General features: G+C 40.1%; 3 protein-coding genes across 4 annotated transcripts; 2 read left to right on the top strand and 1 right to left on the bottom strand.

The window, feature by feature from the left end:
• The first annotated feature begins 191 nt into the window (after window positions 1-191).
• Window positions 192-1,247, top strand: LOC132187144 (PRA1 family protein B3-like). Its single transcript, XM_059601340.1, has one exon. It carries the CDS (start codon window positions 377-379, stop codon window positions 1,013-1,015), a length of 639 nt encoding a protein of 212 aa, XP_059457323.1. The 5' UTR covers window positions 192-376; the 3' UTR covers window positions 1,016-1,247.
• Window positions 1,248-6,702: 5,455 nt separating this feature from the next.
• On the top strand, window positions 6,703-10,108 carry LOC132187058 (probable leucine-rich repeat receptor-like protein kinase IMK3). The gene is made up of 2 exons (XM_059601211.1): window positions 6,703-8,978; window positions 9,194-10,108. The coding sequence occupies exons 1-2, from the start codon at window positions 7,058-7,060 to the stop codon at window positions 9,805-9,807; spliced, it is 2,535 nt and encodes an 844-aa protein (XP_059457194.1). The 5' UTR covers window positions 6,703-7,057; the 3' UTR covers window positions 9,808-10,108.
• Window positions 10,109-10,475: 367 nt separating this feature from the next.
• On the bottom strand, window positions 10,476-15,203 carry LOC132187502 (sorting nexin 2B-like). Of its 2 annotated transcripts, XM_059601833.1 has the most exons (6): window positions 14,068-15,203; window positions 13,524-13,733; window positions 13,033-13,293; window positions 11,247-11,333; window positions 11,030-11,120; window positions 10,476-10,596 (listed from the first exon to the last, which is right to left on the bottom strand). In XM_059601833.1, exons 1-5 carry the CDS (start codon window positions 14,992-14,994, stop codon window positions 11,055-11,057), a joined length of 1,551 nt encoding a protein of 516 aa, XP_059457816.1. In that variant the 5' UTR covers window positions 14,995-15,203; the 3' UTR covers window positions 10,476-10,596; window positions 11,030-11,054. The 2 variants fall into 2 exon arrangements, with proteins under 2 accessions (XP_059457816.1, XP_059457814.1); XM_059601831.1 differs by lacking the exon at window positions 10,476-10,596 and having other exon boundaries at window positions 10,858-11,120.
• Between the last annotated feature and the right edge of the window lie 238 nt (window positions 15,204-15,441).

The raw sequence follows: 15,441 nt of genomic DNA, 5'->3' as shown, positions 1-15,441 counted from the left end.
CGGTAGAAGAGGTTCTTCACAGCTTAACCATTAAGAAAATTACTGGGTAACAAATTCTTGGACCTGAAAAACGCTCCAACAATATTAATCTTCTTTACCGACAATACAAGATTAATTATATTCTGAAAAAAGGCAAAATATTCCATTTTAAACATGAGCCTCACAAGTCACACCTACCACCTGTGGTACCATCTTCCGCGACCCACAAAATAACTCCTCCCACCACTTTCCATTTTCCAATGCATACATGCTTATTGGCAATTGCAACATCTCTCAACCGACAGCGTAACTAATTTCTCTCCGCAGACACTAGCCTCTCTCTCCGCGTCCCATTCTATAATTTACGCGCAAATCTTGAGCCCACGCGCCGCCACCAATGGCCTCCGCACCGACAATCCCAATCTCGAACCCGTCCCAATCCTCCCAGGCCCCGATCGCCACTCCCGCCTTTCGCTTGTTCATCTCACGGATCTCGTCCTCGATCCGCCATGGGTTCTCGCAGCGTCGCCCGTGGTACGAACTCGTGGACCGGAGCGCCATGACCCGACCCGAGTCCCTAACGGAGGCCTACTCTCGGATCCGCAAGAACCTCGGTTACTTTCGCGTGAACTACCTCACTTTCCTCGCCCTCGTTCTCGCGCTCTCGCTCCTCTCCCACCCTATCTCCCTCTTCGTCCTCCTCTCCCTTCTCGGCGCGTGGACCTTTCTCTACCTCTTCCGGCAGTCCGATCAGCCTCTGGTCATCCTCGGCCGCACGTTCTCCGACCGCGAAACCCTACTCGGCCTGTCCCTCTTGACTATCATCGTGGTCTTCCTTACCACCGTCGGATCGCTCCTGATCTCGGCGCTGATGGTCGGCTTCGCCATCGTCTGCGCGCACGGCGCGTTTAGGGTTCCCGAGGATCTCTTCCTGGACGACCAGGAGCCCGCGAATGCAGGGTTTCTCTCCTTCCTCGGCGGCGCTGCCTCCTCCGCTGCTGCAGCCGCCGCCCCGGCAGTCGCCGCACGCGTTTGAGAGGTTGGTTAATTTGTGAAATTGGATATTCTTACCTTCGTGTTTTTGTAATTGTAGGACAAACTATGAAGGTTCATTTGCTTGGGAAATTCGAGGCAAATGATAGGGGTTTTGATATACAGTACTTACCTTGTTGTGTTTGTAATTGAAGAACAAATTTTTCTGACACTTGCATGGCTTACTAGTTCTTAGTTCCTGTAATTTTGGTTTTTAATGAATCCAATTTTGCCAATTGTACTATTTTACATCATGGTATTTGTTATTTGCATTGAACGTTCCAATTTATCCTTGTCTGAAGGTCCAAAACATGCTTTGGTGCACAGAAAAAGTGGTAACTTTGTGGTGGCATATTGAAACATGAATGTCGTCCTAACAAAAGGGTTTGATTCGTTTCTGTGAAGGATTTGTCGGGATTGAATAAGTAGTAGTTCTAAGCTGAATTGAATAGTATAGTTTACATGGTCCTGCATGTTGGGCTGATAATTTAACACCACAGTCCCACATTCCTTCACATTGGTTTTTTACTAAGTGAAACTAAGTTTTATAATTGATTCTAAAGAAGTCCAAATTGATTAGTCATTTTGAAGTAATACTCATATGTAACTAATACTTTTTTCTGGGTTGTTACTAATAGTATTAGACCAACCTAGTAACGCCATATGATACTCTAGCCGTACATGATGTAGCCTTGATGAGGACGTCAGGGATTTAAAGGGAAGATATTGTAACACTTCAATCTCATATTGGAAAGATGAGTAGCCCACATGAAGTGGGTGGATTATAAAAGCATTCATGGGTGTTAAGTCCTACATTGGTTCCTTACTAGGTGAGACTAAGCTCTATAAGTGATTCTAGAGAAGCCTCAAATTGACTAGTTATTTTGGAGTGATAGCGCAGATGTGGCTAGCGCTTCTCTCTAGATCATTGTAAATAAACATCTAAGTGAGGAACGTATTTTTTCTTCATCTACTTTGGATTCCTTCAACTAAATCTATTAAATTGACTGTCCTTACGGCAGATGATTCTAAAAATATGTGAGAATTACATGCTTTGTTACTCCTATTAAAAATAAATGTAAGAATCACATGCACCCTCTTGGGCCTCCTCCATGCTCTAAAGATATGTTGGTCTAATAGACTTAGTTGAAGAATTTTTTTTTTTTCAAACTAGTTTGGAGAAACTTTGTCCTATCCCAAAAGCTTGAACATATAGGTTTTGGATTCAGTTATTGTGATATCAACCCCAGTCTTTTGACTATTACTTGATATAGGACATAATTAGATATACTTGGTGCGTATATACTCCAACAATGCACAAGTTTGAAGCGGTTGTTGGTGATTGTCTCTTGAACAATTATTGCCAATATTGCACATGTTTACCTATACTTTCAAGTTGTTATTATTCAATATGTTTGAAATCTTACCGAGATTAGAGGTTGACGGGGCTGGAACGAATTGATTTAGGAAATAGACTTCATGTATTGCTGAAGATTATGGTTTTTTCTTTTTGGGCTGAGTATACTTCAGATGATTTTGGACATATTAGTTTCTTGTAATTTTTACCTGCTTTAAAATGAATTTATGCCAGTTTAGGATGAGACAGATGTTTCAGGTGGTGCAAGATCTTCTATTTGGGAAAGCTTGGGATGTCTTAGTTGCAACATGATTTGTTTCAATAATATTCTGTGATAGGCATGTAGGCATGTTTTTGCCATATATATATATATATGCCGGAACAGTTATTGCGCCGGTTTATCATATTTGGTACATAGGTTGGCTGTTTGTATTTCTGAAGCTTGTCAATTATAATATCACTCGGTCGAATCATGGACTTGGTCATTGGATTGGTGTCATGAACAGTCTTCCTCCCTGATCTGTGTCCATTGGAAACTTGATTACGCTTTGCTGTCGCATGGAATGATTGTTTCCCATTCCCCTGCGCCCCTGTCCTCCTGCCCCCAAGTGATCATTTTTGGTGTTTGAATGGAAGTATATTAGGGGCAGCCTCACTGGGATGCAAGTTCTAGAACCAAACTTTTTCTGTATGCATGCCTATCCAAAGTATGCTGTCTTTACAAAAAAAAAAAAAAAAATTGCCATTGTAGAACCTGGGTCTCAGATCCAATGCGTAATTTTGCCTCATACTGGAGGACCTGTGTATGTTTAAACATTCCTATCATTTTATTGGTTTAATTACTAACACCATGTCTAGCTTTTACAGATGCAGACAACCTTTTAGATGATTTTGGGTTCTTAAGTTCTATATGCGGGCTGGTATTGTAGTTGAAGTATATTTTTCTTTTCAATCTCTCCATGTGTTCTTGTGTGTGTGTGTGTGTGTGTGAGAGAGAGAGAGAGAGAGAGAGAGAGAGAGAGAGATGATTGTGTGTGACTGTGTGCCCGGGCATTTCTGTGTGTGTATAATTTAAGCAGAAAGAGTTGAAATTGATAGTCTGTGTTGAGTTAATATGGAGGCAATAATCTAGAGGTATGCTTGAAAACTTGTTTGAGTTGTTTCATTGACCACCTGTTTGCTGAATTCGAAATTGCTGCTGAGTTTTGCAAATTTGGTCCAAGGCTGGCTGCCTAATATTGTATAGGTACTTAGTTACTTGAGGAACATGATCTATAGCTTTTATAGTGATACCAAGCCTACTCGTTTTGGTGATTGAATCTAACATGAGCCATTCTTCATTTCCTCTTTTTTGAAGCTCAGACTGGTGACTTAACTTATTCCTTTGGTCTTGTTTACTCTTTTTTTTTTTTTGGGTGCCCCCTTTTGTTTCTATGTGCACAGGAAATTATATTTTTATCTCATAATGTTAGTGGTAGCTCCCAATCAATCTTTAGATTAGTTTTTGTTTTTTTGGTTTTTTTTTTTTTTAAAAAAATAGATTAGTTGAAATTGCAACATCATAATTATGAAATAGTTACTTGATAAAAATATAGTTTTTAAGATTATTCGTGTGAAGCTTATCACAAAAGAGGGGATTTGCAAAATCATCTTCTTCTTTATCCTTTATTTCTTTTATTCCTTTTTTTTTTTTAATATATATATAAGTTCTTTTATTCCTTTTTTCTTGGTTGAGATCGGTTCATAAAAGTCATGCTAATGCTATCATTCCCGAATAATGAACTTTCAAGTTCTTTGCATTTCCGTTAAGTTGTAAGGGCTCAATGGCTCATTGCATTTTTTTTTTAATTTTTTTTTTTTATCGAATAAAAGGTCCAGCATATCATAGATTAAACCAAATGTTTCTCAAACGATTCATTGCATTGCATTGGCCCAGCGGTTCATGAGCTCAACGATTCATTGCACTAAGCCCAACTTTCCGACAAAAGAAACTAAAAGAAACCAACCCAAATGTCAGTCAAGGGATGGGTGCCAAATGGACCATCCACTCAACTCGAACTAATAGTAATGGGAGGGCCATTTACGTCTCTTATCACCGGGAAATACTTTTTAGCGGATTCCAATTTTCTCCGGTCTAGAGAGTATTCAATTCATGATTAAGATTTTTTTTTTTAAAAAAAAAATTACACTTTAGCCCCCTAAAGCTGACTATCTGACACGCCATTTTTCACCGCACTCTAAACTCGCAATTTTTTTTTATTTTTTTTTCAATTCAGATCAATTTTATCCAAAATTATCATTCTAATTTTTTTTTTAATATTTTATAAAAAAAAAAAAAAAAAAAAATTTGGGGGTTGCAAAAATGGCTAGATGGCCAAAGGGGTGGCCGTAGCCACCCCGAATATATTTTTTTTAATTTTTTTATTAAAAAAAAAAAAATTAGGAGCAGTATGAGAATTTTTGGATGAAATTGGTCAAATTGAAAAAAAATTGCAAAGTTTAGGGGGGTGCATTACAAAAATTGAAACATTGGTAGTCGAATTGAAAATCGTCCAAACTTTGAGGGGGTAAAGTGTACTTTTCCCTTAAAATTTTTTTAAAGCAACAAATGAAAAATTTATCCTCGTAATAAAATATATATATATAATTTAAATTTTTTTAGAAAATAAATTATAAAATAATAATAATAAAAAAAAGGGGTGGTTGACCACCTAGCCACCCCCAATAGCCAACCAGGGGGTGGCCGAACCACCACCCCCAACTTGCAAAATGGGGGTGGCCGAGCTACCCTCGACCACCCTTGGTGGGCTTGGGGTGGTTTGACCACTCCCATTTTGCAAGTTGTGGTGGTCGAACCACTCCTATATATAGGCCATGGCCACCCTCTGGTTGGCCATTGCCCAAAATGGGGGTGGCCGGCCACCCCATTATTTATTTATTTATTTTTAAAACCTTAAATAATATTTTTATTATGAAGATATGTGTCTCTTTTGTGACCTTAGGATATCTCTAGTTATAAACGGATACTCTCCCGTTCATTATGGGCTGGAGAGGATTTGCATCCCTTTTCAGTTCGCCATTTGTCATAAATGATCCATTGATGTATGATGCATTAATTCAAAAATTGTTCAAAGCTTGACTTGGTTACAAAAGAAGAAAAAAGTTCTCTTTAAAATTGGGTTGAAAAAATATTAAACCGACACTTGTGTGATTTTGTGCCCATACTGGACTTATCCACCGACGAAAAGTGCCAAGGAGGACTCGGCGGAAATTGAGAAAGTGGAAGGAAGCTTAAGCAGATTTTGGACTTGGTCCAATAACTAACATGAAAAAAGCCATCTTTGGGACAAAACCCTTCAAAATTGCATGGACAGGTCACAGGTCATAGAGGATCCTTCTTCCTCTCTTCTTATCCCTGTCTTTTTTTCTTTTTGGACAAGAGTACATGAGAGGGTGGATAAGGAAAATCTGCTCGAGTAGGGGGTCCACCTGTGGAGCCCTTTGTGTGGGTAGGAAAGTTCCTTTTACCATTTTCCTGTTATTGTTCAAGTTCTCCTCCCATTAAACAGAAAATAATAGGGAATTCGGATCCAAGTTGGTAAAACTCTATTTGGACCACTGGCATGTCCGCTTTCACCAAACATGAAGACCACGACCCTTCTGGGTTTCCAAGTGTATAGTATAGTATGCTGCCAAAATCTGAGATCCTAGTTAAATTTTCCAAATTGGGTTAATCATTTAATGGTGAGGTAGGCACTGATTGGTAACGGTTTGGCAAAGGCAAAGACATAAAAATCGTACTTTTTTATTTTTTAACATTATTTTACTTTTTACATCACATCAATCACTTTTTATTACTATTTCAATTGAAAAATCATTACAAAACAAATTTTTTTCATTTTTCCATATCAAATATTCATACTTTTTCATTTTTTTAAAAAAATATTTTTATTTTTTTTTTCACATCAATCAATTTTTGCTACAATATCAAACTAAAACGGAAACAAAATTGTTTGAGATTATATCTAATGGTGTATATCAAAGGGATGGCCCACTCCACCACTTCCAACCTCGGACGCCTAATCTTAATGCCCCCTAAAAGGCTATCCCAGCGGATTGGTTCTTTTTAATTCAAACCCAATGTCATCAGGCTTAAGCTCTGTCGGGGGGGCAACATGATCCAGTTGATGTGGCAGTGGGACCCATTGAAAAAAAAGATAGCCGTTAGGAGGAGCGGGTTGGGCAATAAAAGACCCGCCATGAACCTTGGTCATAAAAATAATAATAATGCTCATAGGGAAGAGCGGCATGAAAACTAGCCGTTAGGCTTTGTAAGAAGGTGACCCTGTGAACCATGTTGCACCCACCTGACATTTTTGTCTCGGGCGTTTCCTTTCTCCCAATACAAGATTCCCTCTCTCTCTCTCTCTCTCTCTCTCTCGTCTTCACGTGCACCATCACAGAAACCCCACCCCCTTTGGCTCTCTCACTCGCTACAAAACCCTCTACCAACTGATTTTGTTCCTGTTTTATTCACGCCTCTATACTGTAACATACTCTCTTCTTCATACTAGCAAGCACACAAAGCAAAATCTGAATAAAGAGAGGAAAGGGAAACCCACAAATCAGATTCCTTTCTCTCCACTCCTCTTCCTCTTTTTACATTCTTTGCTATATTTCTTGGAGTTTATGCCGAACCAAACTTTACTACTTTTGAACAATTTTTACGAACACCCTTTTCAGATTCTTGAGTGTATGATGGAAAGGGGGGCGGATTGCATTTCAGATAAGAAGAAAGAGAAGTGGAAGCTTCAAGAGAGAGTTCCTTCACTTCATTTTTTGGGGTTTTTGAAAGAGTTCCTTCTCTGCACGGCCCAATTTCTCTTGCTTCTGCTGCTTCTGATTTGTGTCACTAACCCCGTCTCAGGCGAGGATTGGGATGGTGTAGTCGTGACAGCAGCTGACTTTCAAGCACTTCAAGCATTCAAGCATGAATTGGATGACCCGAGAGGGTTCTTGAGGAGTTGGAACGATAGTGGATTTGGAGCATGTTCGGGAGGTTGGCCTGGAATTAAGTGTGCTCAAGGACAGGTTATTGTAATCCAGCTTCCATGGAGAGGATTGGGTGGCCGAATCTCCGAAAAGATCGGCCAACTTCAAGGGCTTCGAAAGCTTAGCCTCCACGACAATGTGATTGGAGGTTCAATCCCTTCAGCACTGGGGTTCCTTCCAAATCTCAGAGGGGTGCAGCTATTCAACAATCGGCTTACAGGTTCAATCCCTCCTTCATTAGGTTCATGTCCTCTGCTTCAGACCCTTGATCTTAGTAACAATTTGCTCACTGGGATAATCCCAGCTAGTCTTGCAAACTCTTCCAAGCTTTATAGGCTCGATCTTAGCTTCAATGCATTTTCGGGTTCATTCCCAGTTAGCCTCACTCACTCACTTTCCCTTACCTTCCTTTATCTCCAACACAATAACCTCTCTGGCTCTATACCAAACACCTGGGGCACGTTAAGCAAGCTCCAAGAGATTTCGCTTAGTAATAACCATATCAGTGGACCAATCCCCGTTGAAGTAGGGAGACTCTCTAGACTAAGAACTCTGGATTTCTCTAATAATGCCATAAATGGAAGCTTACCTTCTAGCATAGTCAATCTATCCTCACTTGTTGTTTTGAATCTGGAGAGCAACAACCTCGATAACCAAATCCCAGATGCTCTTGACAGATTACTCAACCTTTCTGTTCTAAATTTGAAGAGAAACCAATTTAGTGGTAACATTCCCTCAACTATAGGCCTTATTTCTACGCTTACACAGCTTGATTTATCACAGAATAATCTTAGCGGAGAAATCCCGGCTTCCCTAGCTGATCTACCGAATCTTAATTCTTTCAACGTTTCTTACAATAACCTATCTGGTTCTGTTCCCACTCGTCTCTCCCAGAAATTTAATGCAAGCTCTTTTGTGGGGAACATTCAACTATGTGGGTTTAGTGGTTCAATTCCATGTCCTTCTCAAGCGCCTTCGCAAGGTGTCCCGGGTCCAGCTTCCGGTATATCAAAGCACCGTCACCACAAACTAAGTACTAAAGACATAATTCTCATAGCAGCAGGAGCCCTCCTCGTGGTTCTGCTCATTCTGTGTTGCATATTGCTCTGCTGCTTGATAAGGAGGAGGACTGCATCGAAAGAAAAGGATGGTGAGACCACAGGAAGGGCTGGAGCTGCAAGGGCTGAAAAGGGGGTCCCGGCAGCCGGGGTTGAGGTAGAAGCGGGTGGAGACGCCGGAGGGAAACTAGTCCATTTTGATGGGACTATGGTTTTTACAGCTGATGATCTTCTATGCGCAACTGCAGAGATAATGGGGAAGAGTACTTATGGAACTGTCTATAAGGCCACACTGGAGGATGGGAATCAAGTTGCTGTGAAGAGATTGAGAGAGAAGATAACTAAAAGTCAGAGGGAATTCGAAGCCGAGGTTAGCGTGCTTGGGAAAATCCGGCACCCAAATCTTTTGGCTCTCAGGGGTTTCTACTTGGGACCCAAAGGAGAGAAGCTTCTTGTTTTTGATTTCATGCCTAAAGGAAGTCTTGCAGCATTTCTCCATGGTGAGTAAGATTGAAATCTAATTAGCTTCATATGCTAAACTTCGCAAAGATCAACAACTTTTTTTTTAAAAAAGAAAATGACATGGAGCCCCTCAAGGCATGGGCACCCATCCTTGTGGGTAAATCCCGAATACAATCCTGTCGAAAGAACATGTATCGGTTGAGTGAGGATTGTTTTGTTTACTAATTTTGATTTGTTTCATTTTTTGTTGCAGCTCGCGGGCCTGACACACCCATTGATTGGCCAACAAGGATGAAGATAGTGCAGGGCATGACACGTGGCCTGTTCCACCTTCACAGCCTTGAGAACATACATGGGAACCTTACATCCAGCAATGTCCTGCTTGATGAGCAAAATAACGCCAAAATTGCAGATTTTGGCCTCTCTCGGTTGATGACAGCTGCTGCCAATTCTAATGTGATTGCTACTGCAGCAGCATTAGGCTATCGAGCGCCTGAGCTTTCGAAGCTCAAGAAAGCCAACACGAAAACCGATGTTTACAGTCTTGGCGTCATCATATTGGAGCTCCTAACAGGGAAGTCTCCCGGTGAGGCGATGAATGGTCACGATTTGCCTCAGTGGGTTGCCTCCATCGTGAAGGAGGAGTGGACAAATGAAGTGTTTGATTTAGAGTTGATGAGGGATGCATCTACAATCGGTGATGAGTTGCTTAACACATTGAAACTGGCTTTGCATTGTGTTGATCCGTCACCGTCGGCTCGACCGGAAGTTCAGCAGGTTCTCCAACAACTGGAAGAGATTAGACCGGAGACAGCTGCCAGTTCTAGTGATGATGGGGCTGGAATCCCTTCAACGAGTGATACTTAGGAAGACAACTACTGGTGTCCACGATTCATTCATTCTTGAACATTAATTTTGTTTAGTGATTGCATTGGCGTCTGTAAATACAAGTTTGTTTCAATTTATTCAAGGGTCTTTTGTCTTGAGCATTTGTGATTTGATTCAAATCATACAACAATGATCGTAGACAGGAGCCATTTTGTTTTGAGAAATGCTTGGATTCATTGAAAAATTCATCTTTTAGCCATTTTAATCATAGGTGGCATTGCCCATTTTAAAATTAATTGATTTTAATGGGCCATGCCACAATAAAAAATGAAAATGGCCAAAATGAACTTTTTAATGAAGCAAAGCATTTATCTTTTATTTTTGTGTGTTATGTTCCATTCCCTCCTAAGTGGAATAAGATCGTCTCTTACTCATTTGAAATGAAGATAAATTATTTTTTTCTCAAGATTTTATTTTGTTACATATCTAATGATGAAAATGAATTGTTACTACCTTATTTAAATTTTTTAAATAACTTGACTCTGTATAGATCATGAAATCCAACAAATAGAATATTAACAATGAAATAGAGAGAATCATCGTCCTCCCTTAGCTCCAAGAGAGAAGAAAGAATATGACGGTCAAAATTTTGTTATGTTATAAATGGAAGTGTGAGAAATGCTAGAAAATAAGTGAAAGGGAGATTTATGAAATCTAGTTTGAATCATAAAATGAATAAAATAGAAAGGCTGCTGACACAAAGAAAAGGTACCATAGCATTACATTCTAGCTCTAGGGGATGGTTGAATGAACGAACTTTTCCTTCTCCTGTATATAAATGATGAAATAGTAACACATAGTCAAGTAAGATCAGGAAAATTTATGCATAGGTATCTTGAGAATCTTAAATCAATCAAAAAGTCAAGAGCAAAGCAACTAGAACAAATTACAAATGAAAAATCCTTAACTTTTTAAATTACTTTCTTTTATACATCTTGAATTTGCCTCACTTGCAAAACATGTTGGGTAATTTCAAATTACCTGGTCCCGAGCAAAAAGTAAGGACGGTCACTTCAAGCAGAGAGCCAGTGTAAAAAATTCAATAATCTTTTAAGGAAAAGATTCGTGGACATTAATAAATGACAATGGAGGTAATGGCCAGATCAACTTAGCAAGTGTAAAGCTTGTTGAACATTCCAACTACTGTACAAACATGAATTACAGGAAGAAGTACAAAGGAAAGTTTGAAACCAAAATTTACAGCCAAGTACTTCAGCTGCCATCTTTCACAAATGATCAGTTTCTTCTGCAAGCTTCTCCCACACATTTGCCATCTTCTCTGCATAACCTGCCTGTTTACATGCATAAATTGCCATCAGAATAAAAAAATTGCCTGTGAAAGAGCTTATTTTGAAGTGTAAGGTTATATAGCATTCTATTGTCCAGGACCACATATTGCCAATCAAAAAAGAAGGTACCTGATTCACAACAAACCCTCTCAACATGCTCATGAAGTCATCATGCCTCTCTTTGTCAAGTCTTTCAAGCTCACTCCTGTTATTTTCCTGCATATATAGTCAAACCATTAATTGTACTTGCAACATTTTTACATAATCTCTCCATAGAGAACAATAGAGTTCTCAAATGTAAATGTTCTTCCACAAATTTCAAAATCGGTGCAAATAAAAAGGAACATGAGAGCATATAGGTGTACATTAACAAAGGAGACACAGAAACATAGTCACTTTATCGAACAAGCCTAAGCTTTTAAAGGTTCAATGACATTAGAATGATGAAGACACCGAGATGAACTGATTGCATTAGACATGGAGGAAAGGCAGAGCATCAATCTGTTGCGAGTCTATCAAAAGGCTACATATTTTCTTCTACCTTTGATGAAATTACAGAGTTGTATACTACAAGGTCACAGAAAAAGTATGTTAATTTTCTTTATTTATGCAGAAAATGGCTATGGTTGTCAAAGAGTCAGGCTGTACTTACAGTCTCACAAAATAGAACATCTCCAATCTAAACTAGGACAAAATATCTTTTATACAACACAATTTATGAACAATTTGTAATTACAAATCATACACCACAATGTATGTTGCCATCAGTTTACCCTTCAAGTAAATAATAAACCCTCATTATATGTCTATGACACACACATACAAGCCAATACCTTAAGCCCAATAAACTGAACCCCTGATATAAATTAACAAAAAAAGGGGTAAAAAAAAAAACTGAAGCCCAAATGTAAAGCATGTACCAAACTGGAATCTAAATAGCAACATCAATTTTGTTTGAGAAGTGTTCCTTCAATATTGCAAAAGACAGATATCCACACCATGTGAGATGTGAAAAGTCTTGATATGGAATCTTCTAGTGTCTAGAAGGAGAGAATGGTCACTTTCATAATCATATAAAAGAAATGCTACTCACACTCTCACACGCACTCCCTGGCATGGCAATAAAAATCATCATTGAATACAAAATTCAATAGTGATCCATCCAAAATCCAATGGTGATTTTTAATGCCACGTCAAAGAGTGTGCACTTGGAAATATTGTAGCATTTCTCATCATATAAATAACTAATTTCTCTTCTGTCTCTGGTAACATGCTTAAAGTGAAACTTCAGCCTTAAATGTTCAGTGAAAGAGTGTACATAAATACTATATTACACATAGAGATTGATAAACTTTAAATCTTTCTCAGATCAGATTTATATAATAGAATTTAAAGAGCTAAGCTTGAACCAAAAACACCAATCCGTAATTGGTTCATGATCTGCGTTAAGAGGGTAAAATTAGACCACAACTTAAAACATCAACAACCTGACCTCAAAAGATGGTGTTCAGACTTTGTTTATTGATTTTTTTTTTTTTTGGAGTGTTGTGAATCACTCCAATTAAGTGACAATCAAGCTATAAATATCATATCTATCACCACGGTTGCTGTGCCATTGCATTATAATTCATGGGGGTGGAGGTGGGGGGTGAGAAGAGGTGTCAAAGTTGAGTACCATGTTGATGGGTCGAGCAGGGTTTTTGTCCCTTTTTTCATCTTGTGATTACTGAATATTATAAAGGCAAGAAAGCAAGAGGAAAAGAAATCAACTTCAAAAAAAATGTACATAGCATGCAACATATTGCAGATAATAGCAAATAATCAGACTTATTTCTGAAGATTGGCTATCTATCATCAAAATGATAGACCCAAAATTTCAAGTTCCTTAGAGAAAAACCAGGAAGAATGATGTTACCTTGATCTGTTCATATTCTCTCTCTGCACAAGTTTTAGCATCTTCGGTAACTCTAATGGTTTCTTTCAATTCTTCTATTTTGCGTATTCTGGACCTGTCACCACCAAATATTTTCAATGAAGCAGCTTCAAGCTTCTCGATCCTTAAATGCAAGGAAGCTAATTCCGATGAAAGAGTCTGAACTGTTAGTAAAGCACTTGATCGGTCAGCAAATGCATTGTTGACGGCTAACATTATTCCAAGATAATCATGGAGTTTATCCTGCAATATTAATGGAACACATTGGTAAGTGAAGCAGTGAAAGATTTTCCTTAAAAGGACCGTGGGCCATTCTATCAATTCACTAAACTCATTCACAGTCAAGAAAGTTTTCTAGTAGTACTAGGAAGACAGTTTTCAAGAAAGCTTTCAATACATATATCTATCACAGACCACCGAGATTATATATAAAGTTTGAATTTTAATCTACAGTATGGACTCTTGATAATTACCAAATGTTTGACGGTCTGTGCATTTAACTCCCGGTACAATCTACTAGCTTTAACAGCAGCAGTCGCCACATTTTTCGTGTCAGTGGCTCGTGCTCTTTGAGACTCAAACAATGCTTCCTCCATCTCAAACTTGGTCAGCTTAACAAAAGCCAATCCTAACTCCCCCATTGTCTCTCCAATGTCCTGCTGGGATTTAACAAGCGATTCAGCCTGAAAAAACAATCATTTACACCAAAAATCACAATCGAAGCAAGCAAATCATGAAGTAAGGACACCTTCAAATAACCCACTAATTGCTCATTGCATTGTTACACATAAAATAAAAAGCACATTGTTTCACCATATCCCATTTTCTCCTCATTGCCACATTTCGAATAGGGTAGCATATTTTCACCATCAATTCCTTTCTAGCACACACACTGAACCAATTCATTTCATTTCCCACAAAACATGCAAATGAAACCAACTTCCAATTGTTCAAGTCCTAAACCTTTATAAAGCAAAAACCATATATTCATATAAAGCACACAAACAAAAGACTAACCTGTAGCGACACATTGCTAAGTTGGTGCTCAAACTCCACCAACCTCTCCTTCCTCTCCATGAACTCCTTATCCTCCTCCACCACCAGCGGCTTTGTGCCGCCCCAATCGTTCGTCATCGCCTGCTTCAACTCCTTAAACATCCTCAGCAAGTCCCTACCGCCCTTGGCACTCACATCCATCGCCTCATCGCCCAATAACTGCCTCGGCAGCCTCGCTGCCCCGTCAATCACGCTCGACGCCACGTCGATGCTCCTCGCCAGTGGCAATTTCCCTTTCACCTCCAAAAACACCCTCAATTCCTCGCTCCGCCGGATCGCCGGGTGCGCCGCCAATCTCCGGAGGTACCTTTCCAGTAACACCCTCCTCTGCTCCACGAATTCCTGCTTAGACATCACCTGGCTCTCTACCACGCTCTTGTCGGGTCGGATCGGTATGAAGAACCCCCGGTACGACTCCGATAACCGGTCCGATAGCGTCACCACGTCCCGGAAGCGTCTCCGGAGGGTGAATTCGGACCCGGGTCCGCCGAATTCGGGTAGGTTCGTCCTCGTCGTGATTAAGTACGTGTAGTACGTGGTTCCACCCGAGACCAGCGAATTGGATAGCTCCTGCTCCTTTTGCGGGTCCGATACCGAGATGTAGAGGTAATCGGAGCTCCGAGGATTGGAGTTGGAAGAAAGTCGGGGGCTTTCATCGTGGCCGTTGGATGAGGAATCGAAGGAGGTGAAGATCGCTTCGGCGTAGGACGGTGGGTCCAGAAAGGTGTTGAAGGAAGAGTCAGGGCTCTGACGGTCTATGAAGGACGACGATGCAGACGAGAGCAGCGGATTATCGGAGGAAGACCGGCCGTTGGATGGCTCGTCGAGGACCAGAGATTCCATTTCTTCTCGGGATTCGTGCACGTCAGTTTCTTCATGCCCCATCATCTTTATTATCAACAAATTTTAGAAACAAAAATTGACAAAAAAACGAAGAAGAAGAAGAAGGCAGAGTTGGGATGGGGGTTGCGGGGATTGTAAGGTAAGCGAGTGAGCGAGAGGGTAACTCGGTCGAGTCAACTTGGGGTGTGAGGTTGTCTTATTGGGCTGTTTCTTTGTCAAGAAGATGCTAGTGCCGCCACGCAAGGTGACATGCACAGAGAACATTTGGAGCTTGAAGACCGTGTTTGTCGAACCCTGGGTCTGACTTGAAGCCCGCATTCATTTTTATTGGCTGGGCTAGGCCATAGGCGTTGTCCATCGAGCCTGCCGGTGAGTAATGTCATTTAAGGTTTGAACCAACGATTTTATTTGGACTCCTCTGACTCGTATGGGCTCCAGCCCGTATTCATGTTTTATGGGCTGGGCCAGGCCATTGGTGTTGTCCATCGAGCC

Source organism: Corylus avellana, chromosome ca7 (assembly GCF_901000735.1).
Source record: "Corylus avellana chromosome ca7, CavTom2PMs-1.0".
Taxonomy (NCBI): domain Eukaryota; kingdom Viridiplantae; phylum Streptophyta; class Magnoliopsida; order Fagales; family Betulaceae; genus Corylus; species Corylus avellana.
Note: the sequence above shows the minus strand (reverse complement) of the source record. Positions and strands in the feature narration are given on the sequence as shown.